This window comes from Equus quagga, chromosome 3, assembly GCF_021613505.1.
Source record: "Equus quagga isolate Etosha38 chromosome 3, UCLA_HA_Equagga_1.0, whole genome shotgun sequence".
In the NCBI taxonomy this organism is placed as follows: domain Eukaryota; kingdom Metazoa; phylum Chordata; class Mammalia; order Perissodactyla; family Equidae; genus Equus; species Equus quagga.
Window position 1 is genome coordinate 105053138 of NC_060269.1, and position 25966 is coordinate 105079103.

General features: G+C 34.7%; 1 protein-coding gene across 6 annotated transcripts in view; it reads left to right on the top strand.

The window, feature by feature from the left end:
• The window catches only part of EPHA5 (EPH receptor A5), a 329244-nt gene that overhangs the window by 71236 nt on the left and 232042 nt on the right, over nt 1–25966 (top strand). For all 6 annotated transcript variants that reach the window (XM_046657571.1, XM_046657573.1, XM_046657572.1 and 3 more), the window contains exon 3: nt 2881–3544. In XM_046657571.1, the coding sequence (XP_046513527.1) occupies nt 2881–3544 (664 nt within the window). The remainder of the gene's footprint in view (nt 1–2880; nt 3545–25966) is intronic.

The window sequence follows — 25966 nt, forward strand, 5'->3', positions numbered from 1 at the left end:
CCAAGCTGACTGTGTAAAACCAGTTCTTTAATCTTAAAGCAAAGGAATAGGAATAAGGAGGAAAGAAACACAGAGAACAGCATGAGCTTGGAGGGTGGGCCTTGAGGAGTTGCTAGACCTGAAGGACAGAGCTACAGTCACCATATTGTGTTCAGTGACCACACTTCCAAATGCCCAGTCATACTGTTTATAGTAATCAAAAGATCTTCAGATACTTTTATTAAACCACGGGATCACAGGAAATCCAACCAAATTGAACCGAAAATACTGTGTTTTCTATCTGCACCCTTCATTGAATTGCTGTAATCTCCTTGGCATGACATGACATTTGCAAAAATATCTAGGAATATACCTGCCACATTCTTAAGTTCTTGATGAGTGTTATTTCTCTTCAATACCTGGTTTCTCCTTCATAGGTACGATTTTTGCTGAGGACAGCAAGATGTCCACTTTGTATTAAAAGGAAAGAAAACTTGGAAGAATTCGTGGTTTTATTTCAACTAGCTAATCTAAAATAAATGAAATATTTTGTTTGGTTCTTAGTATATTTGTCTAGATAGGAGCGGATATTTTGGGGAAATATGTGTATATTACCTATTTGATTATCTGAATGGCTTATGGCCATAATTATTTAAATTAAAGTCTTTCTCCTCATTCCTCAGAAATAGAAAATGTGAGCCTTCATTTATATTTTGGACATTTGAAAAGAAAAATAAATAAAATCCCACCATGGTATATTTCTAACATCAAAGAAAATTACAGTTTTTCTCTTCTTAATTGAGAATATTCAGAGAAGTAAGATGCTTATGCACATACTTTGAAATTATCACCTGAAGCAGTAACTATTAAGCTGTCTTGTCAAGTGCTGCTTGGCTTGCATTTTTAGTAATATTTGTGGTACCTTGGACTCTGTATAGACAAAGACTGTGAAATGCTTCTCTTATAATCTGGAAGATGCTACTATTTCATTTCTCTTTACTTGTCCAATTCCTTTTACTTGCTTGCAGGGTTCTGTTAAAACACATGCTGCAGAAATAAGTCTTCTATAAATGATTTAAGGCCAAGGATTTGAAATCCATTTGTGTTTTGTGTTGGAAGACTATTATAAAGTAAAAGAAATCTGAAATACGTAATGTAGCATTTTGATTTTCTTTTTTCAGAGAAGAGTTTTATGATGCCAATTTTCATTTTACTCATTCAAGGAATATATATTTAATTAATTTTATAACACTAAGTTGATAATTTTTATTGTTTTCATTTAGTTATTTGAAGTGCTCTTTTGCATGTAATATTAATCGTGACATTCAATAGCCATTTATAACAAAGTTATTGATACCTGGATCACTTCAGGAAGAAAATGTAAGTGGTTTAATGACAGAGTGCTGAAATAGATAGCTGGTTTAGAAAACCAGAGACTAAGTAGAATTTATATACATTTTGAGAGAGAACAAAAGTGAGATTAAATGAGAGAACTAAGGCTTCACATAACACCATAGTGTGAAAGTTGTTAGGCAAGATAAAATCTTGATGTCTCTCTCTTGTGAATTTAAGAGGCTCAGCGGTTTTCCTTCATTAGTACCTTTTACTTAGTCCGTCTGATGGCAGCTAGAGAGGAGCCATCTAAGACATACAATTTATGTGCATCTCTTGTGACTCCACATTTTTCACATTTTTGTCAGCTGAACACACTCAAGAAATAAAGCTCTATTTAATTTCATGTCTAAAGAAATGATGTTCTATGAAGTTTATGATCTATAATGCGTAGTGTCTGAAATCATATTCTGGATTTATTGAAAGTCAGGATGATTTCCTTGCTTTGTGTGTTTCAGGACCATTTTTAAAGATTTAAAACAAAGTTAGATATAGTTTTGTACACATAGATTTTATATAGGTTTATTTCTTAAGTTATAGGAACATCTTTATGAAGAATAAAAATTTGGTTCTGTACTGTTCAGAAAGTGGTTATAGTTCTTAAAACTGTAGTATTTTAATAGATCAAATATTATTTTGGAATCTATATAAATGATACTTAATTTTTTCTATACCCTGTATATATTCAGAACTCTTAAGGTCATCATGCATAAAATAATGCATTGGTAAGAAAGAAGTAATGCATTTTCAGGATATAACAAGAGTCGGTTAGTATTTGAAATGACAAGGCTGTCCATATTACTAATCTATAATTTTTATCTCTATTTTACACCTGTCTCTAGGTTTATAATTTTACGTAAATCTGTGAATAAACATTTAGTTATCCAGTTTGTAAAAGAGTCCTAAACAGATTGGTTCAATAAAACAAGCATTTATTATTAATTTTAAACTAATGAATTTTCTTTCAAGTTTTATTACATTGATGTATTATTTGTAACATGCCGGAATTAAATAAATGTGGCTTCACATGTTACATTTTTCTATTTTCCTTTCCACATTTACTGCTTTTTTTTCCTGTTGTTGTCTTTAAAAAAAAATCATACTTCCTTTTTTCTCTTAAACTTTATCTACTCTGTTAGTTTATATATTTAACTTTTGTCCACACATACATACAAATATTCTTTCCTTTCACTGTTCTTTCTTGTTAATTTCATCCATGTTCAATTTTGTTTTAATTTTACTTTGAAAAACATTCTTTTTTCTGGGGAATATCGTTCGTATGTGTTTACCTTTGTGTTGTGTTGCAGACAACGAATAATGTTATTAATTTATTTAATTTAAAAAGGGAAATATATATATTTTTTAATTGTTGCTATATAGCTCCTTCTCCCAATGGTATACATTGAGGCTAAAGAAATTTCCACAGCTGAATTAGTTACCTTTGACTATTTTTACCGGTTACTTTCTAATTTTTTGGAAATTTTTGTCTTTCTATTTTATATTACACAGTGGGAAGAGATTGGTGAAGTTGATGAAAATTATGCCCCTATCCACACATACCAAGTATGCAAAGTTATGGAACAGAATCAGAATAACTGGCTTTTGACCAGTTGGATCTCCAATGAAGGTGCTTCCAGAATCTTCATAGAACTCAAGTTTACTCTGCGGGACTGTAACAGCCTTCCTGGAGGCCTGGGGACCTGTAAGGAGACTTTTAACATGTATTACTTTGAATCAGATGATGAGAATGGGAGAAACATCAAGGAAAACCAGTACATCAAAATTGATACCATTGCTGCCGATGAAAGTTTTACAGAACTTGATCTTGGTGACCGCGTCATGAAACTGAATACGGAGGTCAGAGATGTGGGACCTCTAAGCAAAAAGGGATTTTATCTTGCTTTTCAAGATGTGGGTGCTTGCATTGCTCTGGTTTCTGTGCGCGTGTACTATAAAAAATGCCCTTCTGTGGTACGACACTTGGCTGTCTTCCCTGACACTATCACTGGAGCCGATTCTTCGCAGTTGCTGGAAGTGTCGGGCTCCTGTGTCAATCATTCTGTGACAGATGAACCACCCAAAATGCACTGCAGCGCTGAAGGGGAGTGGCTGGTGCCCATCGGGAAATGCATGTGCAAGGCAGGATATGAAGAGAAAAATGGCACCTGTCAAGGTAAGGGTTTGCCTGTGGATCTGCAGGGCCTGTCTCCTTCTGTTGGGTCATGTATATGTATTTCTTCCAAAGATGAGGAGCACATGACCTTTTACTTTGCTAATTTATGGAGATTATTTCTCTTCACCTGTGATTTCTCTCTTCTCAGAATTTTAAAATTTCTGGCAATGATGAAAGATTTAATGTAATATTTTATTGGATATACATAATTAATACTCAGAGACTGTCTAACTTGCGGTGTAATATTTCATATTCATTTTGCTTTCAGAAGTTTTATTTTTGAACAACTCAAACCAAAGGATTATTTCTTCGTCTGTAACTTTCTCTGTGTGATTATTGTCTGCTACCCTATTGCTGTTTTCTTTCCATGAAGAGAAAATAGTACTCTTTATTTGCTGTATAAAATTCAAATGCAAATCTTAGATGAGACTTGTTTTCTAGGCTTTTAACTGCTTTTAAAAATTCTTCAGTAATAAGTTCAGCCATATGAACTCCATAGGAAAATATCTGTAAGCTGTCCTGACTTAGTTTACTGTGTTGTTTACATATAATTGCTGTTACATTCTTGGTTTTAAAAATTTACAGGTCAGGGGCTGGCCTGGTGGCCCAGTGGTTAAGAGCACATGTTCTGCTCCGTGGCCCAGGGTTCGCCGGTTCAGATCCCGGATGCGGACATGGCACCACTTGGCAAGCCATGCTGTGGTGGGCGTCCCACATATAAAGTAGAAGAAGATGGTCACAAATGTTAGCTCAGGGCCAGTCTTCCTCAGCAAAAAGAGGAGGATTGGTAGCAGTTAGTTCAGGGCTAATCTTCCTCAAAAAAAAAAAAAACATTTACAGGTCAATTTTAAATGCATAATAAGTAGTGCCAACAAAATAACCATTTGGAGATAGAGCCAATGCAAAAAGGTCATTTCAAAGCAATTTTCACTTGGAGATTTTTTTCTGTTTTAATTTTTCTTTTAAATTGAAACTTGATCATGCATGCTTCCCTCTTTATTTGAAAATACCCTCATTTTGCCCATAATATGGTGAGCTGTCCTTTTAAACTTGGATATTTATCAATGGCTTTTTGAAACAGCATAGTACTTTATGTCAAAGTGAAGAACAGCTTATGAGGACAAAACATATTTTCCTTAAGAAAAAAATCACTCGTCCTTATGAACCTGAACTGGTTTTCACCATGGTGTGCGCAGGCTAAATAGGTAATGAGAGTTAATGTGTATTAACTGAGGAGGAAACCAAATACTGAGAAGTCCCCTAATCACACCTCGAAGCTTCAGGTGCATTTTTTTTTTCTAAATCCACTATATAATATGAATCGAACTTGCTCAAGTTTGTCCAGGTCTGACTGTAGGTTGGTTATAGAGCCAGGCAAACAAAACTAGGGAAATTACCTGTAAATCGTACTGACTTGGCTTAATTATTTCTTGGTAGAAACATACTGCATTGTATATAAATGTCCTTTTTCAGCATCAGCCCATATTTTGTATCTCTACCAGATCATCTACAGTTAAGTGTATGGTTGCTTTTACATGCAAGCTACAACTCCTTATACTTCTATATATATATATATATGTACATACACACATACATATGTACACATATGTATGTATATAAAGTTTTATTAAATCAAAATTACATTTCAGAAGCGATTTTAACTTTGTCAGGGAAATGAATCATATTTTATTCATTATTGGATTTAAAGGAAAGCTCTAACTGACATTGTCTCAACTGTTTTATTCCGGGCAGTCTTCTTGGTGTAAGGTGAGGATACATTAAGTGTAGCATCAGAAGCAGGCGTTAAATGCAATCTATTGCATACATTTCATTCTTTTTCCTAAACTATTTATGATATAATTCTTGTTATTTCTAAAAATTTGTTTGCTAGTTTTCTAAATCAACATGCTCTATTCGATTTTTGTTTATATGGTTTTAGGGAATACGTGGTCACTTTAGTTCAGAACACAGTGACGTTTGTCTTCATCCAGATGGACAGAGGATATAAAAAACCCTCTGCATATTTAGAAGATAATTTTTGATTGTTGCTGGAATTAAAACATTCTGCAGGTGCTTATCATGAAAAGATCTTGGGGAAGTAGTGTTCTGACAGAATGTTTCTTAGTGCAGGCATTTAATGTGTATCTTTCTCTTCTCATACTCAATTATTGATAAGTAGAGACATAACTGAGGGATAGTGGGATGAAGTGGAAAGGCTAAATTGTAGAAAACTTCACTGAACTGGACTCTGTCATAATTAATGTGTTTATTAGTCCACCTGGTAGTAGGAACAAAGGCTATGGCATCACGAAGGCTGTGGACTACATATCCCAGAGGGCGTTCTACACAACGTAGTTTGTATGAATAAAGCCTCTTCGCGTTTTCCAATGTACAAATGGTATGTGGCCACTCTACGAGGAATTTCAAATGATTATTCTATAAATAACGTCTCATTTAATGAATAAGTATACGTTGAAGTTTTGTTTTGGAGAATTAAGGCATCATAGATAATCTCGAGGCATTTATATCGAGGCATGTACATATTATGTATATGTGAATGTAAATGTATGTGTGTGTGTGTGTGTGAGAGAGAAATTCCACCATAACTCCAAATCTAACTCATTATATGATCTTAACATGCGATCCCCAAAACTTTAAGTGGAGATCTTGATGTTTTGGAACTATTCTTGATAGGCCAGAAATTAGGAATCATTCTTGACATCTCCTTCTGACTCACTACCTCGTTCCACTCCATCACAAAATATTTATAGACATTATCAACCAAATCTCTCCTAAAATCATTCACTTCGCTGTATTTCCTTTTTCCTCCAATCTTTAAGCATATCTTGTTGAAACCTTATTTTCAAATACAATAAATGACTTTATATATAATTTTGACTTTTGAGCTGTATAAATATGTCACCTCTACAAAAATGCAAATCTGCTTGTTTCACACACTCATCCTCATCTGTCCCGCCTACTCCCAACACACACACTTTAAACACTTCAATGGTTTCCTTTAAGATAAAGTTTTTGTAGTAGCTTAAGTTCCTGCATGGTTTTGCCCCTATTTTCTCTCCAGACACATCTTACACTCTGCTTCTTGCCCTTCCCTAGGCACCAGCCACACTTACCTTCTTTCAGTTTCTCATATATCTCATACATCTCCTAGGAGATATATATATACATCCTATGTCTTTCCTTCAGAAAACCATTTAGAGTTAAGATTTTGCATATATTTGTTAATTTATTACTTGATAATGACCCTCCCTATCCCTGTTAGACTACATACTCCCTGATGGCAGGGATAGAGTATGTAATCTTAAGGAATGAGAAAGAAATCAAAGGGCAAGAGGTAGGGAAAATGAATTCAAAAGAGGAAGTAGACTGGGCAAAGGCACAAAAGAATACTGCATTTTAAAATTATTGATTTCTTTTTCCTTCGCATTTATCTGTGGAGAGTCTCCTTGGTCACAACATTGACAAATACTTCTTTTAAATTAATCCTATTATAGTCGTAAGATTCTCTGACCAGATTTTCAAGTTCCAGGTATTAAAGCCCATGTGATTGGCTTATGATATATTAACTATTATAGAGGCCATCTTAGTGATTTTTGTGGACCTCAAAATCACATACTGAAATGTCTTTATAATATAGTCTTGTTCTATGTTTACATTTAATTACTCAGTTTCTTTGACAGTCAAAACATGTTGGGATTTAATTAAAGACTCAACTATGTTAAGAAGCTGAAGTTTGAGTAAATCTGTTGTAACGATTATCATGTGTGAATATTTACTGAGTCTGTAATAGTTGGTGACCAGATAGTTGCTGTGGGACTGTGCTCATGTGACCTCATATACGTGCAGGGTGTGATGGAGTTGACACATGGGCTCTTAGAGACTAAACCTTCAGGAATCAGAATGTGAGGCAGCTCCTTAACATATGGGTTCAACCTAGAAGACAACCAAGAAGTGATTCTGAAGTCCCTATCCATTTAGCAATTTGTGATCTATCATCTTCATGGCCCCCATTTAACTTCTTTTAAGAGAAATTGACTACCTTTCCCATAATAATCCAATTTTAATGAGGTAACAAAATACTCTGGTTTCTATGGTATTAGCTTAAAATATAGAGTGCAATTACTTTTCTAAGGCTTACTTATATGCCTGAATTTTCTATAATAAACTGCTTTAAATATACAAATTTATTTCTTTGAAATGTTCTTTATTTTCAGAAACTAATAATGTATTAAACCCATTTATACAAGTATGTTTCCCTACTTGTTATTTATTATTATTTCTGATGAAATTCATGCTATTTTTTCTCTTAAGAGTCAGGGAATTTTTTTTGAGTACAAAATTGTTAGCAAAGACCTATGTTGGAAATTTCTGCTTTTTATTGAAGTGAATGTGTTTGACAGAAGTAATTGAGTTCACATGAATCAAAAGTTGCCTGCTGAGTTCTCTTGTGATTATGTTGCTGACTTACTCAGATGCAAGGCAAGACCACTAATCTTCATCAGTTGCTAGTGGAATGAAGTAGTAATTTGAAATTACCCCTGGATAATTATAGTTTCACTTATATCAAATGGAGGAAAGAGATTTAGATTGTGGGTCACTGCCAAAACCAGTCAGAGTGAAGAAGGTATACAGTGCATGCTAAAGTACAGGGTAAGGGGGGTTACATGCCAGGCGCCGTGGAGAAAAAGCACTTCTTAATTGTCCAACTGGGAGATGATTGCACAGCAAGGAAGATGTAGTGAAAATACTGAGCTCAAGAAAGAGCCTTGATTCAGAAACAGCACAGATTCTGTGGGGAGTAGTATGTCGATCATTCATACTTCTGGTGCATATTTATGTTTGAAACAAAATTGGCTGAAAATATAGTATATTAGCTGTTCACGTAATTATGCATTGGAGAGCCTAGTTATTTTTAATTAGGCGCATCACCAAAAAAATCAAAGGGGCTGAACTTTTGGTTCTATTTGGTATGCTCTTTTACGCAACAGAAGGAAACTAATCTTAATTTTGAAATTTTAACAAAAGATGGCAATTATGGGACTACAGAATGTCAGTGTTGCGTGTGTGTGTGTGTGTGTCCTGCTGCTGCAAACCTCTACCAAGACAATTAAGTAAGGTCATTTATCCATTTGCAGGTATTACACATGAGAATAGTGACATAGAGTTTTTTAAACTCCTCACTTGAATAGTTTTAGATTAGTTCTATTAAAGTTTTAGAGCATACTCTGCATTTATTTTTGTTTTCCCTTTTCTTTTTTTCTAAATCAAGCTTTCCCAGCACTGATACTATTGATATTTTGGGTCAGATACTTTTTTGTGGGGGAAGGAAGTGGTCCTACTGTAGGAAATTTAGCAGCTTCCCTGACCTCTAATCCACTCAATGCAGAAAGACATCTACTGGCCATTTTAATGCCTCTATATATTGCTAAATGTCCCCTGGGGGCGAAATCGCTCCCAGTTGAGAACAACTAATGGAAATAACTCACTTTCCCAAAATGAGCAGATGTGCTGCTAAAACTAAATATATTTATAGACTAGTTACCTTTTGCAAAAGTGAACATTTTTTTTTTCTTAAAATTCCACAGAGTGAAGTGGGTGTACATTTTGAAATGTCACTAATTCAACTAGGATATGGTGGGAAATACTCTGCTTCTGAGAGGCAGCATACTCTGGTGGTTTAAGCACATCGATTCTGGGCTGGAATGCCTGGATCCCAGTCCTACCTCTGCTGTTTATCAGCTCTATATCTCTGTGCAAGTTATTGAATCTCTCTAGTCTTTGCTTTACTCATCTCTAACTGCCTCATAGCAATCCTAGGAGACATTGTATGAAAAGTACTTACAATAGTGCCTAGCACACAGTACTTATTTAATGAACCTTAGCTATTTCTTATATCTCTCATTAAAAATAAAAATAAAGGTATATGTGTCTGTCTACTGTAAAATGCAGGTAGCTTCAGATTATAAAATTCTCTAGTTTTCTCAAACCATATATTATATTCTTGAGCAATATCATCTACCAAACGATAATCCTACATTTTTATTTATTGGGTGATAAAAACTGTGTAAATACAGTAGAACCACCTTTATAAAGAAGATTTGCTCTCTTTTTAGATATTATCACTCATTCTTTAAGTTATTATCATACTAGGTGCTGTATCCTTTCTGTACAATTCCTGTATCCTAGGAACGCAGACGCATAGGCATACAAACATGCATACGGACTCACATCTACAGTTACAATTTGTGAGAGCTGTTAATGGCAGTGTGAGTGTGCAAGTTCAGATAGGGCAGTAAGAAAATGTTTCTCTGAAAAGGTGATGTTCAAGATAGGTGTGGGAAAAAAAAAGCCACGGAGAGAGTATGGGAAACGGCTCAAAAAGCAGAGGGAATTTTCCATGCAGAGATCTATTATATCACATTAATCAATTTTGTGTCTATCTCTTTTCTTTCTAAAATTACATTATCGTTTTAAAAATGTATTTTCATATTAAAATGAGTAATAAAAGAGCTCCTAATTCCTGAAATTACCTGCTAAAAGAGGCTCTTCCTATACATATTATACTATCTCAAGGATAGAGAATTCCTAATAATATCTAGGGTCAAATACACGCATATCAAACATGAAATGATTCAGTTTCTTTATGAGCAGTATTGGCGGATGGCAACTTGTAAATTATTACACCTGTTGAGAGTGAAAGCCTTTCGTTTTTAAGAACTTAACGTTTCATTGGTCCGATAATGTTTAGTACCTTGTGAATCCTCTCCTGTATGTGCATAGTGAAAAGGGGAGACTTGGCAATGAAAGAAAGGAAATAGAGGAACCAAATGCTCTGTAGTCCCTCCTGGACAAACTTTTAATCTTGACTAGTACTCCTACTTTCTTACTCATAAAAGAAAGGGGACTACTGAAAATCTTGAATCTGTCTCTCTCTCTCTCTTTCTCCCTATTTCTCTCTCTATATTAATTTAGAATAAATATAACAGATAAATGTTCTACCTTGTGTATACTGTAATAATGATAACTACTTTGTAAATTTTACTTTGGGAAGATCTCTAGGATGTTTTATCATGATGATGGCACATTCTATATTGTTACCGTGCAAATGAATTTTAAGATTAATGATCTTGAGTTCCATCATGATCATATGGGTAGAGAATTAATCATCGTATTTATGTTCAAGTGGTTCACACTGTGTAAACACTTCTTGGTAATAAACATTTGTTAAAATGAGATGCACTGGATAGGTTCCTCTTATTATAAAAATTAACATAGAAAGATAATTATCAGCAAAAATGTTTAATGAGAAAGATCTTACAAAGACCATATCTTAGCTGATATATTTAAAATCCATGACATTTAAATGTGCTAGGAGACTGAAACATAGTCTTTTTGTTTTATCCTTTGCTCCTTTTCTTATTATTGGGTAGCAGCAAAAGGACTTTCACAGTCTGATCACATAAATCAGTATAACTTTCAGGGGAAAAGTTGTATGTACACAGAAATTCAGTGTTGAAAACTCATGGAGTAAGATTCAGTAAACATGTCCATGTCCACTCTCACATTCTTAAGAGCAAATAGTTCAAAAGAATGAATGCAAATGATAAGAAACGAAGTAGCCAACATTTGCATAAAATGTAGACTTAAAACCTTGAAATTGATCTGTGAAATCGCCAGGAGACTTTTGTGTGCAGGAAATTAAGGGCATTGGGTTTGAAGGCGATGCAGCCCTCAGTTCAAATCTTACTCTTCCATTTGGATGGTGTGTGACCATGGCCAAATGCAAAACCAGATTGAGCCCAACTTTCTTCCTATGTGAAATATTAAATAATACAATACACATTCTGCCTCCTTCAGGAGTGGGACACAGACCAGCAGTGTCAGCATGACCCGAGAACTTTTTAGAAATTCAGAATCTCAGGTCCCACTCCAGAAAAACTGATTCTGAATCAACATTTTAACAAGATATGTTGGTGTCTTTTATGTACAGTGAAGTTTGAGAAACACAGATATGAAGGACTCTTGAAGTGAATGCTCTTTTCTTCTTTACTTTGCAGCTTAGGAAACTGAGGTACAGTTAAATTAGGACCATAGAATTACATAAGGGCAAGACTGGAATATATTTAGCCTAATCCCTTTAAATATATGTCAAAATATTGCACTATCTATGTTATTTAAGAACTATCGAGTTAATTATTTATCTCCCCCTCCAGATGTTTCTTAATACAGTTTTTTGAAGTAGATTGTAATTATGTAACTCTTGACAGTATTAGACCTAATGATGTTGTTTTCTTTTTTATTTCTGTTAATTGCATCTTGACTTAGGAATCCCATATTTCCTATCAATTCTTTCTACTATTATCATAAATAGGCAATATTGGCAAATTAGGGGAAAAAATCAAACCACGGCAAAGTAGAGAAAAAAGTACAAAGGCACCCATATTCTGATCACTCTTATTTATGTATTAGCTGTTCATTTGTGGGATGTTTGTGTTTTTATTGACTTATAGGAGTTCCTCACATGATTTAGCATTTCCTCCTACTGATGCAATATTATTGGGACCAACTTTTTTCTAATTCTGCTGTTCTCAACATTTACAGTGCAACACAATAATTTTAAACCATATTGGTGCAAGACGCACCTACAAGAAATTCCGATTCCATTGTGTGGTGCTGGCCTGGGCATCAGTATTTTTTAAAAGCTCCCCAGGGGATTGTAATGTGCAGCCAGTGTTGCTAAGCATTGTAATAGTTAGGATTAAGGTTTGGTAGCTTTTGGTGGCTAGTGTAAATTTACACCCCAAAACCTCACCTAGTGAAGGCCACAGATTTTGATCTTTGAAGACTGTGAATTCTTCCTCTCATCAAGAGGTCACACACACACAAGCCTCTTTGGCTCTCCTTGTGCACATGGGCAAGTGTTTTTACTCAGTGCCCTCTTGATGGCACAGCCAACAATTCAAGGTTTCACTCTAAAGTGCTCCGCACTTGGCACAAGGCTATGTATGGCCTTTTCTCCTGACCTCTGGAGTGTTAACATCCACATCTCCTGGTTTCCCAGAGCCCACCTCACCCACCTGGCCTGCAGAGAAGCAGGATCAGCTCTAGCAGGCAGCATGCCAGGCTTGTGTCCCTCTTTGTTTCTAACCCCCTGTGGATTGCCCTTCCCAGACTTTTTCTTTTTCTTTTTTTCTTTGAGGAAGATTAGCCCTGAGCTAACATCCGTGCCTATCTTCCTCTACTTTATATGTGGATCACCTGCTACAGCATGGCTTGATACGTGGTGTGTAGGTCTGCACCCCGGACCCAAACTGGCGAACCTTGGGCCACCAAAGAAGAACCTGGGAGCTTAACTGCTGCGCCACTGGGCCAGCCACCTAGACTTATTTTTGAATTACTTTTCTTGTAATTTCCCAGCATTAAAACAGAACACAGCAAAATCAGCCTTGTCAAATGACGAAGCTAAAACAATTTAGTGACAAGTTTGATGTCCTTTATTCAAGGCAAAACAGTCCACAGGTTGAGGGAGCACAGAGCCTCACAAGCAGGGGGACCCTATTCTAGAGGGATCTGGGCCAAGTGCGAGTTTTATAGCGAGATGAGGCAATGCAGAAACAGGGCGAGATTGGCCAGAAGGGGATTTCCTTATAAGGCTAGCAGGTCCTGTTTTCTAGGGCAAGATGAGTCAGCTCTAGCTGAGTTGGAGGATTGTGACTGGTGTATGTTAGGATTCCTCAACAGGTGTTTCCAGTGAATGCAGGCTGCTTTACCCACTGGGACGGCCTCCATTTCGTGGGTCCTGATATATGAATTTATCAGCTCAAAACTTTGTTCTATTTAATTTGGCGTTTCTGGTGTTTGTACCTGGAGCATTTTCAGGTTTTTTTAGGCCTTCACGTTGTTGAAACCAAAAGCCTTGGGCAAAGTAGTAGGTCCTAAACTTGAGTCTAGCCTCCCCAAGTATACAAGGCCCAAATATAAAACTTTTAATTTAAAAAAAATTATTACAGACTTACAGGAAGCTAAAATTAGTGAAAGATATATACTTCCCTGTCTGGAACACTCCCTAGCCACCAAGTACAAAATTTAAACGTATTAGTTATATCAGAAATTTTAAAAAACGGTTTATTTTTTCAATGGCATATTTGTTTTAGTCAACACGTTGTTTTACTAAAGAGCTGATATGTGAGAAAAATATTAAACTGAAACATTTGGCAAATAAAGTAAGCTTTTTCTTTTAAGAAAATTTATATTTTAACATTGCAATGAATGGGGCAAAAGGTATCTTTACTTTTCTTCTTCTGCAAATAGCATTAGAATTTAAGTGATTTACAAAACATTTAGGGGGAAAATGTCCCTCCATTTCGTTACATTCTTTTCATCTTGTCTTATCAAAATCTCTCAAGCTTCACCAAAAGAGCAAAATTATAAAAATTAGTTTAGGCAAAAGGACATGTTGGCTTTGAGAAAGGAGTACAGAAGAAACTTTTGTGTGTGTGTGTGTGAGGAAAATTGGCCCTCAGCTAACATTGGTTGCCAATCTTCCTCTTTTTGCTTGAGGAAGCTGGTTGCTGAGCTAACGTCTGTGCCAGTCTTCCTCTGTTTTATGTGGGATGCCACTACATGTGGCTTGACGAGCAGTGCTAGGTCCATGCCCAGGATTTGAACCTGCGAACCCTGGCCACGGAAGCAGAGCATGCAAGCTTAACCACTACGCCACTGGGCCAGCCCCCAGAAGAAGCATTTTTGAAACTTGGGAATGCAAGCTAGTAGGCAGACTTTTGTTTAAAATAATTTTAGCATAAAGGATACTAAATGATACCACAAAATTTAATTTTATATTATTAGTCAACTCAGTAGTTATAATAAATAATTTCATCCTATATAAAAGGAAGCAAAAGACATGAGTTTAGAGATGTTATGTCAATACTCTTTATTGCAATAAGAATAATAAGATTTGTTCAAGGTACTAAAAATTGAGATATGATACAGGTGGAAATCTTGATATATTCCATAAGCTCTCTATTATAACAAAATAAATAAAACACATTTATCCCTCTTTGCAGAACAAGGAAAACTTTAATTTTGGGGGAGGGGTGTAGTATTTTTAGCACACCCTGTGACATTACCTTATGTAATCAAAATTTGAATATTAATCATAAATTTTATGATGGTCAGTTAACTAATAGAGAGATTGGGGTCCAGGGGTTGGGAGTGGGGAAAGGATTAACTTGCCTAATATCACGTGGCCACCATGTTTTAGACTTGGGATTAGAATCATATATTTAACTTCAGATTCTTGATTCTACTATTGTACTTTGTACAGTACATAAACGCACTTATTAATATGTTCATTGTTTTGTGCTCTACTTGTATAGATTTATTTAGTACACCTCCTATATGGATTGGCCTTGAAAAATCTCCTTAACCACTTTTGAGAGTTGTACAGAACACTATCTAAGTAGCTAATAAGCAGCTTAGCTTAATTTATAGGTATCAGTCTATCTAATTGATTTATTTATATATTCAGCTTACACAGCTCACAGAAAAAGAGACAAATATACTGCTTACCTAAACTATATAGTTTATTGCCTTTAAATTTAACCTATATGTTAGTTCAGAAGGACAAGCCAATTATTATAAAAAAGGAAGGCATAGAGGCACTAGCTCTGGCACAGTTCTTTCTAGAAAGCGTATCATTTATTAGCTGTAAAAATAAGAATGTGAATTTTGAGCTACCCATGATTTCATAACTGGTTTTCATTACATGAAAATGCTTTTGTGTCCTTTATTATTTCTGGTCATGGATGTGGATCACATCTTATTTTCTAGTGTTTGATTCTCTTTGGTGGTTAAATGCGCTGTCTGCATTTAAGGCTGACCAGTAGGGATTCTTCTGTAAGAACTGGAAGTGATTTGTTGATATGCTTTGATCTTTCCTGAGCCTGAAGATACTCTGCTCATCTGAGTGTTGTTAAGGTATAACTTAAAAAAACAAAAGAAACAGAAAGAAAGAAGAGCCACTCTTTGGGGGAAGTGACAATTAGAGCAAATGATAATTTGACTGATGGATAACTCCATTTCTTTGATGGAATTGTTAGCAGGAATCAGACCTAGAGAATGAATGCTCCAAAGTTCCTGCTGTGTGATTGTGAAGGAGAATAATAACACACTCCTCCATATGCATAAGGGCTTTTCCTCTGATGAATTCAAAGCGCTTTGAAAGGATTCCATTAGGACATTTCTTAAATGAAGGATGGGACTATCAAAATTTTATTTGCCATTTTATGGATTGGAAAGTAATGTGAAGTGATCTCACCAAGATGTGCCGTGTTCCCCCTACTCTTCCCTTTCCCACACTAACTCTAGTTTTACGCTCCACAGTCGGAAAGCAACATAATAACTTGCCTCTGTGAATGATTTCGCCATCTTCACCTAGTCCCAGCATTTTTCAATGCTAAAAGCTTCTTTTTTTAGAACCTGACTGACCTGTATTATTTATTTATTTAAAATTCTCTTTAGAAGGTTTTGTGTGTCGTCTGTTTTTGCTCTCTTGGTTCAAGCATGATTTAATATGTCAACACTGGTTTGCTTAACTGGGTTTGATTGTCTTCCATACTTTACTTAGAACTAGGCAGTCGCCTTTCAAGCATGTCGCTGCCTAGATAAATGAAATGTCACAACAATGAAGACTCCTTGTTTGGTGACAGCAGTGCTTTTTTTGACACATTGGTTGGAGAAAGGGGGTGGTGAGGGCATTTAAACGTAATAATAGAGCCGACTTAAGTCAGGTCAGTCCTGTTCAGGCCCCCAAGGACAGGCAGCAACAGATAATGCACCAAACTTGGGGGAGCTTCACTCCGCATTCAGGTGAAAATGAAGTTAAATCCAAACTAGGAACTTTTTTTCCACTCTGGACAAGAGGATAACATCTGTTAGCAGTTTCCTCAAAATAATACTCAAGAATAGTACTTTATTTTTACGGTTTGATTTCTTCCACACTTTATTGCCAGGCACTGAGTTGTTATTGCTCTCAGTACATAATGTTAGAAACTAACCCATAGGAAAAAATTTTTTCCACTGTCTCCCACAATAAAAGTATTGTTTATGATTTCAAAACGTGGATTAGATTTTAAAGATGGGAGACTCATGAAGCTTAGTACTTGGCACAAAGAAAATCCTCAATACATGCTAGTTTGCTTTCAAAGTTGAAAGCAATTTCCATGAGAGAGAACCTTAGACAAAGTGCTGGAGTTTCTTGCTTTTGTTTTTTGTACTAATATTTGTTGGTGTTGCTACCAACGCCCTGGGTTGGTGACCTACCTTCCTAGGGCTTGTGGAATATGAAGAGGTGGGAGCCCTCTCTGTCCAGTCCAGTCTGCACCAGCTCAGCTACTCCTGTTAGGGCCTTTAAAGACTAAGGAGGTTTCTCTGTGAGCTTGCATGAGCATAAGTGTGAAGATTTTTGTCTTAATTTAGGAGGGAAATAAACTAGACTAACCAGGCATATTGCAAATAATTAAATGTACGTTACAGGAATGGAGAGTCCATTAATAACAAACTTAGAGAGTAAAGAAGAAGAAATTGGTCATTCATGAAGCACAGAGTTGGGCAAAAATCTGAGTTTTGGAAAAATTTGATGAAGGTGAAAGTCTTAATCAAGGGCAACCTGCATCATCAAGGGAAAGACTGGCCATAGCGTCCCTGTGATCAGACCTCAGGAGAACTTAAGTTATTTTCATCTGACGTTAGAAGAGAATGGAATTAAAGCTGAGAAGAGAGAGACCTTGTTCCAAGAAAATAAAAAGTCAGCAAAAGGGAATAGTTTGACTTTCAAGCAAGCATAAAAAGCAATAGCATACTAGGAATAATAGTGAAATATTAGAAATATTTCACTGTAGAAATAAAGCCTACAATTTTGAACACCAGAATTGTCAGGATATCTTAAATGGGATGGTCAGACAAGAAGGGTTGAGACGAATGCAAAGACCTGCGATGTGCCTGTACTGTTAAGTGTTTTATTTACATTCTGTCTTTTAAGCTTGACAACATCCTGTGAGCCATAGTTTCTGGGGCAACTGAAGCTCAGAGAGGTTAGTTTTATTCAAAGCACTCAAACTAAAACTAGAAAGTGGCAAACTGACGTTTCAACCTAGATGCATTTGTTTCAAAGTCTGTGTCTTCCCGCTGTGTTATGTGTTCTTCAATAAAATGCATTTGAGCTTCAATTAATTTTGTCACCGTGACTCAGATTACTTGTGTGTTTAATCTGATGTCTATGTGAGTGGCGCTATGCTGAACATCAGAAGCTGGGAGCCATCAGAGTCATCTAGAGGAGGTTTGTGTCCCTGTATTCAGACCTCAAACTGAGATGGAAAGGCATTTTAAGGTGGCTAGAAAGAAAGAATTATATTGGGGCAGAGGAATGGAACAAATAAAGAAAAGCAAGACTGAGTGAGCCAAGTGTGAATGAGAGGAAGGAGCCTGTAAGAGCATGAAGCTCTTGCCCTGGACAATAGAGGCCCTTTAAATAAGCTAGACAAATACGGAGGAAGCAAACTAGAATTTATAACATGTTTTCTCTATGGGGGAAAAAAACCTTTTGGAATAAACCCAATATACATGATGTGCTTGAGAGAGAGCGCCTAGGTGAGCAGGGTAAGAAATCTCCATCCACTTCTGACTTTTTTGCTTTTGGCCTTCTTATGCACATAGATGACTTTGCCTTTCTTGTCTGCCTCCATAAGTAGTATAAGAATCTCTCTATCTCTCTTTTTAATGTTTTGACCTTTGGAGTACTGAAGTGTTATTTTATTGAAGTTTTTGTTTGTTTTGTTTTGTTGCTTTTGTTTCATTCGGAGATGGGGTATGGAAGCAACAAAAGAAACCCCGACTGTACAATGTGAGTGAGGAGACTTCTTAAAGATTCTGGCTTGGGAACACCTGGGTGCCTCATGGACCCAGTCTGACCTGTAGATTTCATCTCCACAATATAGAAACTGAATGATTCTTCACCTCCCACCAATTCTGATACTCCGGTTAGCAGGTACAAGGTTTCTGACTGGAGGAGACTTCCATTTTGAAATATTTTCATACCATTCTTGATTGTGGGAAGTTGAAAAGGAACAGAATACAAAACAAAACAAAAACAGTATAAAAGAAAAAATTATCAAACATATCTTCATAAACAAAATAGGACAATTAAAATAATTGTCCTTCTTTGTTGACTCACCTAAATTAAACAATCAGCCTGATCATAAGCAAAGGTCCTTATGTTCTAATGGATAAAACAGAACCATTATAGGAAAAAAATAGCTCATAGTCATGTATTATTAGATCCTGCTACATGCCAGGTACACACAAAACAATTTAATTCTGACAATAACTCTGCCATATATATACTGTTGTTTCTATTTCATAATTGAGGAAATTGAGGCTGATGTATGTTAAACATGATTTCCAAGATCTCTGAGTTAGTAATTAGCTTCAAATACAGTTTGGTTTGGCTTCAATATATATTAATTTTGAGAAAAAACATACTGACTGTTCTAAGTTCCCAGAAGGCTCCACATTTTCTTTTTCAATTTGAAAAATAGATAAAGCTCAATTATTAGAGTTCTGTGTGGGGGGGAAATGTATAGCCAAAGGACAAGTGTAGAGAAGATTGTAGCACTGATGCGAAGAAAAGTAATAATCACTATTTGTTTTAAAAGTCAAATTCAAAGACCAATATTTGATAATAATTGTAGAAAAGGTATAAAAAGAACTAATTCTATTTAGATATATATGTAGTCAGTAATACAAAGAATCATAACTGAAATAAAAATTACGTAATTATTATCTAACAAATATGTGACTTTTAGTGAAAGTTATATTAAATTGGGTACGATTATACAGAATTGTTAATATGTGACCACTTTGAAAGTACAAAAGATGGTAGTTTCATATAATCCAAAGTAATATATGTGCAATCAAACACAATATTCAGTGATACTTCCTCATTGTTTGTATCATGAAAATGATCCAGTAATTGAGGAAAATATAACTGCAAATTCAAATTCCCTAAGAATCCTCCCTCTTTCTTCTCTCTCATTCTCCCTCTCTCAGTTCTTCTCTCCCTTCCTTCTCCTTCTTTCCTATTTTCTTTTCTCTTTTTTTGGAGACACTCTTTTCATCATTCCAAAGATGATAATTTTTAGATTTTTCAGTTTATTTAAAATGAAAATAAAACCACTTGAGGTCTTTTTTTTTCGGTTTTAGAATCATAAATATTACTAGTTTTACATAATAGGCCAAAAAAGGAGGAGATATATGTCCCTGGCTGCTAAAGAAAAATACATGTTTCTTTTCTCTATCTTTTCCAGTCAGTTTCTAATTCACAATAGTCTTGTTTTTTCTTTTTTTATTGAAGTTTAATTAACATACAATATCATATTAATTTTAGCTGTACATCATACTAATTTGGTATTTATATACATTATGAAACGACCACAATAAGTCTAGTTACCATCTGCCACCATGCACGGTTACTATGATATTATTGACTATATTCCCCATGCCGTACATTACATCTCCATGACTTACCTATTTTATAGCTGGAGGTTTGTATCTCTTAATCTCCTTCACCTGTCTCACCCACCATCCAACTCTTCCCAACTCTGGTAACCACTAGTTTCCTGTATCTGTGAGTCTATTTCTGTTTTGTTTTATTTGTTTGTTTTATTTTTTAGATTCTACATATAAGTGAAATCATACGGTATTTGTCTTTATCTGTCTCACATTTCACTTAGCATAATACCCTTTAGGTCTATTCATGTTGTCACAAATGGCAAGATTTCATTCTTTTTATGGCTGAGTAATATTCCATCGTATATATGTATATACCACATCTTCTTTATCCATTCATCTATGGATGGATGCTTTGGTTGCTTCCATATCTTGGTTATTGTAAATAATGCTGCAGTGAACATAGGGATGCATATATCTCTTTGAATTTGTGTTTTCATTTTCTTTGGATAAATACCCAGAAGTGGAATTGCTAGATCATACGTTAGTTCTATTTTTAATTTTTTGAGGAACTTCCATACTGTTTCCATAGTGGCTGCACTGGTTTACATTCCCACCAAATTTCCACCAACAGTTGTAGCAGGGTACTCTGTTCTTCACATCCTCACCAACACTTGTTATTGTGTGTCTTTTTGATAATAGCCATTCTGAGGGTGAGTTGATAGCTCATTGTGGTTTTGATTTGCATTTCCCTGATGATTAGTGATGTTGAGCATCTTTTCATGTGCCTGTTGGCCATCTATATGTCTTCTTTGGAAAAATGTCTGTTCAAGTCCTCTGCCCATTTTTTAACCAGATTGTTTATTTTTTTAACATTAAGTTGTCTAAGTTATTTGTATATTTTGGATATTAACCCCTTATTGCTGTATGATTTGCAAATACTTTCTCCCATTCAGTAAGTTGCCTTTTTGTTTTGTTGATGGTTTCCTTTGCTGTGAAAAGCTTTTTAGTTTGATTTAATGCCATTTGTTTATCTTTACTTTTGTTGCCCTCACAACATTGTTCTAAAATGCTTCTTAGAGCTTGTAGATTTATAACTGCTGATTGCAAAAAATCTTTTATATTTTTATATTTTCTGTATGGAAAGGTCAGATAGGCAGCTAAATGTAACTGAAGTCTCCAATAATCCTCACATATCCCTATTCTTTCCAATGAAGTCTTACTTCTTTTGGTCCTGGAGAGAAAAAGATTTGTCTTTTTATTTATATTCTGTCATCAGCTTCTCTACTACTAAAGTGAATATATCCTGTTTAAACTCAGGAAATTACTGACTACTTAAGCTCTTACAGTTAATTAAAATACACTTGGCACGTATTTTTCCTCACTGAAGAGGTATTTGACCTTGAAAAACTCCGAGGCCCAATTCCCAGATAAGATTTAAAACCAGGTTATATTTTTTCCCTTTCTCTAATTCTTAATTGTCCTTTTCTGAAGGCACTTCAGTCTTGTATTGTTTTGATTACTTCTACTTATATCCTCTCTTAATTTCCTTCCTCCCCCTTTATAAATATTTGCTATTATAAATTCATTCCCTTTATTTAAGTACCTTACTCTTTCAGAGAACCTTAAGTTAATTCCTTAAGAGAAAGCTATTTTGGCTATCGTTATTTCTTATGCCTTCTTCCAAAAGCCGATACTTGGTTCTGTTAACTCAGAACCAAAGGACAGAGAAAGGAACTATTGTGATATACAAAGACATAGCCTGACTCGCAGATATTTGTTAACTGTATGTAGAAAGTTTTCTGTACAATAGATCCATCCTTCTTCTTCTATCATTAGAGATAATGATGATAAGAATATTGATGGTGATATTAAAATCATAATAATGATAACATGCCCAACACTTCTGTAGCAAGTTCTGTGTGCCACACACTGCTCTAGACACTGCTTATTTATTATGTAATTTGATCCTCACACAAACACACACACATACATACCCTATGAATCAGGTACAGTTTTTAGGTTTTACAGAAAAACAGACAGACACAAAGAGTTCATGGAACAAGAGTAACAGTCAGTAAGTAGTGGAGTTGGATGGAAGCCTAGGCCATTTGCTTCAGCGCCTCTGCTCTTAACAACTATACTGCGCTGGTAAGGGAGAGACCAGCACACTGGGTTTTATAAAGATTGATTTTATCCTCTCTCCAAGTTTTTCCTTGACTTTCTGCATAAAGGGATAACCACTTAAAAAGAAAAAAAGACCATGCATGTAATGATCATATGAGTGATAAGTAAATTTTTAAATAGACTTCATAACAATATTCCCTTGATTAAAAATATCAAGAGCACTGAGACATTTGATACTTTATTCTCATAAAGAGAATAATTCAATACAAAGAATTTCCATTAAGAATGACATTTAAGTATATGCAAACTCTGTCTAAAAATAAACACAAATTGTTATGAACCAAGCAATATTTTTATTCAAAAGTCTATTAGTATCAAAGATAGTACAAACCCTTGTCTTCTCGATGTTCGATCTTTGCCCACACTCAGCTTCTCTTGTTTCCTCTGCTACTTTTCAACATGCCATAGAGAAAAGGCTCCTGTGTATAGGTGTGCTTTGTCACATGTAAGCTCTTTTTGGAGGAAAGCAGGGGAGCTGTGTCATACCACCTCAAAATCTAAAAAGATCTTTGTTCATCATCAAGGTTTTTCAAGAGATTTTTTTGAAATAGGGCTGTGAAATAGTATTTTTTAAAGTTAAAAATACACCTAAAAAAGAGCTTAAATAGTATAATTTAAACCTTAAAGATTGGCATTTGCAGCTGAAGATAATTTCTCTCTTCTCAGGCATCATTATGACTGTCCATCCAACAGTGATTTAGTCATAAAAGAGAAAAGTACTGTATTTTGAATAAATTGATAGGAGTTTATTTTTGAATAAAATATTCCCATTACAGATTTTAGTTATACGTTATCCATTTAAGTCATTGTATTATTTTAAGAGGAAGAAGAAAATTCTTAGTTATATGAGTAGAAGGATTGGATACAAACTATAGAGATTTACTGAGTCTAGTTGGATTGATCAAATATTGATATTTTAGATGACTTTTTTTGCTAAATTAATATATGTTAATGTTTTATGTTTTACTTATATAAACACTATATATTAATTTATACTTAGTATATTTTATTTATACTTAGCATATGGTATATTATACACATTATATTATATATATGTTTAATCTACCTTTTTGGAAAACACATGATATTAAAATATAATTTCATTTTTTCTTTATTTTATGTGAAAAACAACAAATATATCTTTCTCATTTAACAAAATAAAATTTTACATGTTGAAGGGTGATAACCACAAGCCATAGGGAAAAGTGCTGGACCACATTCAAATTAGCCTTATTGTTCTATAATATCTTACTGGAGTATAAGGTTAATTAGTACCATAGGCGATATGCATTATTCATCACTGCAATCAGGCTTTTATTCTGCTGGGTCTTTATCGACTGCAAATTGTTGTTCTTCTCATAACAAAACCTTGATAAACTATTGTCATATTTAATTTTACTGAATTATATTGGTGATACATACATTAGTTCATGTATTTTAAATATTCGGTAGATGCTATTCCCATCTAGAAAAATAGACAGTAAGAGTAAAGACTAATGTCCTCTTCTATAGAAGGACATAAACTTTCAAGACAATGAACATAAATTATTGTTGCTTATTGTAGAGTCTTTTTTTTTACTTTTAATTCATTTTCTCTGTATAGAGAAAGAATGCATAATCTCATGTTTAGTGGCAACAGTTTCTCATTAAATAGTGATTTGAAATACATTTCCTTATATATTTATAAAATTGTTAATTAATTTCCTCATTTGGTAGAATATAAACTCCTTGTGACCAGGGACTTTGTATATCAGTAGCACATAGAACAGTGACTGGCCTATACTTAAAACATATTTTTAAGTAAATTTGATGCACATGTGTGTACATTTGTGCAAGTAAGAATATATGTTGCATAAGAACAGATTAATAGAATTTTTACTGAGGAATTAAAAACAAGAAAATAATGTCTTGTCTCAATTCTAGTTCCTGTATCTCCTCTCCTCTTATATAGAGGAGACAAAGATAGAAGAAGGGAAGAGGGGAGGTAATGGCAAAGGCAACATAGAAATGACTTTCTATTATGTAATTCAAAGATTTGGAATCAAAAGACAGTCATTCAGCCCTAATCTCAATCGTCATTTTCCTTCATTCTACACTACTGCAGACTGAATTTTCAGTAAATATAGGTAATTTGATAAATTTCTCCTTTTTCTCTTTTTTTTCAGAAATCAGACCATTAAGGTTACCCACAAACAGCACAGCTGCAAGCCAGTGGCTAGAGATGTTGGAATGCAATTTTAACTTTTCCTCTCTCCTCAGAGTCTGCACAAGTTACCTTCATGGATACCTCTGTAACCTTCACTAATTTGGAGCCCAGTTATTAGAAAATTGAGCAGCAAGGCACTTCAGTTTATTGCTTTTTGATAATTTGTCCAAAAACAAATTCTCTTTCTTTTCCCATGGGATATGATTAGGAAAATCTTTGAGACTGTTTTCTTTTCTTTTTTATTTCCAATTGTCAATCACTTTTGACATTCAAACAATAACAATTTAGTCTTTGCCCTCCAGAGGAAGCGAAATATAAGAAAAAATATTTTTTGAGGAAGAAATATCCAATTTTGCATACATCCAGTTTTGCCTATCTAATGCATAGTTTTCCATCTAATTTAGAGTGTAAAATTTAAAATGGAAAGTTATACAAGGTGTAGGTAAAAATACCTACTCCCCTGCCTTAGCCTAAGAATAGAATTGTGGCATCTGGAAAATTAGTCATAAATTGTCTCATGGAAATTTCTATGCATATCTAAGTTAACACATTAACAGTGTTGGTTTCAAATCTATTAAATTATTTTTTCAGAATATTCAGAACATACTGATGATTTCCTCTTATATATTTATTTTTACCTTAATAATTTGGAAATATTTAGTTCATCCTAGGTCCTGGATAGTTGAGGAGGAAGGGTATTTGGAGAAAAAAAGAAAAAGTTCTGAAATATGCTCATCTACTCACACCCCCACATAATCAAACATGAATATCTTCTACCTTTTCAGTTAAACTTTGTTACTTTGATGATTTTGTTAGAATTTTAAGTGTCTAAGTGTAAAGAATTACATACCAAAAATTGTTAAAACTGTTAAACATTTATCTTATGCCTTCAGCATATAACACAAAGTCGATTTAGAAACCTTCCACTAAATGGGTATAAAATAGTTATTATGTTCATGAACTAACCATTCCTAGCCTGTATTTCATTTAAGGAAGTAAAATGCACTGAAGACATTTCTAACTCAAAATCTGATATGGAAGTTTAGCCCGCTACAGTTAAGATAAATGAGAATTAAAAGTGTCCTTATGGTTGACATATTTTAAAACGCATCATGGAATGAAAGATACCAATTTAAGTTTCGAAGAACCCAGATTGATAAATGAAGACATAAATAGTTAATAGACTTTCAAAAACTCTCTCTGCCAGAAACGCATGACTGTGGGTAAGTCATTTTCCTTGCTAGAGTCTCAGTAGTTCAGTCTTTGAAATGACAGATTGGCTCAGCATGGTGCTTTTCAGAATGGATTTCCTGGACATAGTCTTCTGGTCTATAAAGATCTTTATTAAGACATTTATGTTTTAATTTCCACAAAAATCTAAAAAAGTGTCTTAGTCTTTTTGGACTTAAGAAAATACCAGAGACTGGATGGTTTATAAACAACAAGCATTTATTTCTCACAACTCTGGAGTCTGGAAAGTCCAGGATGACGATGCTGGCAAT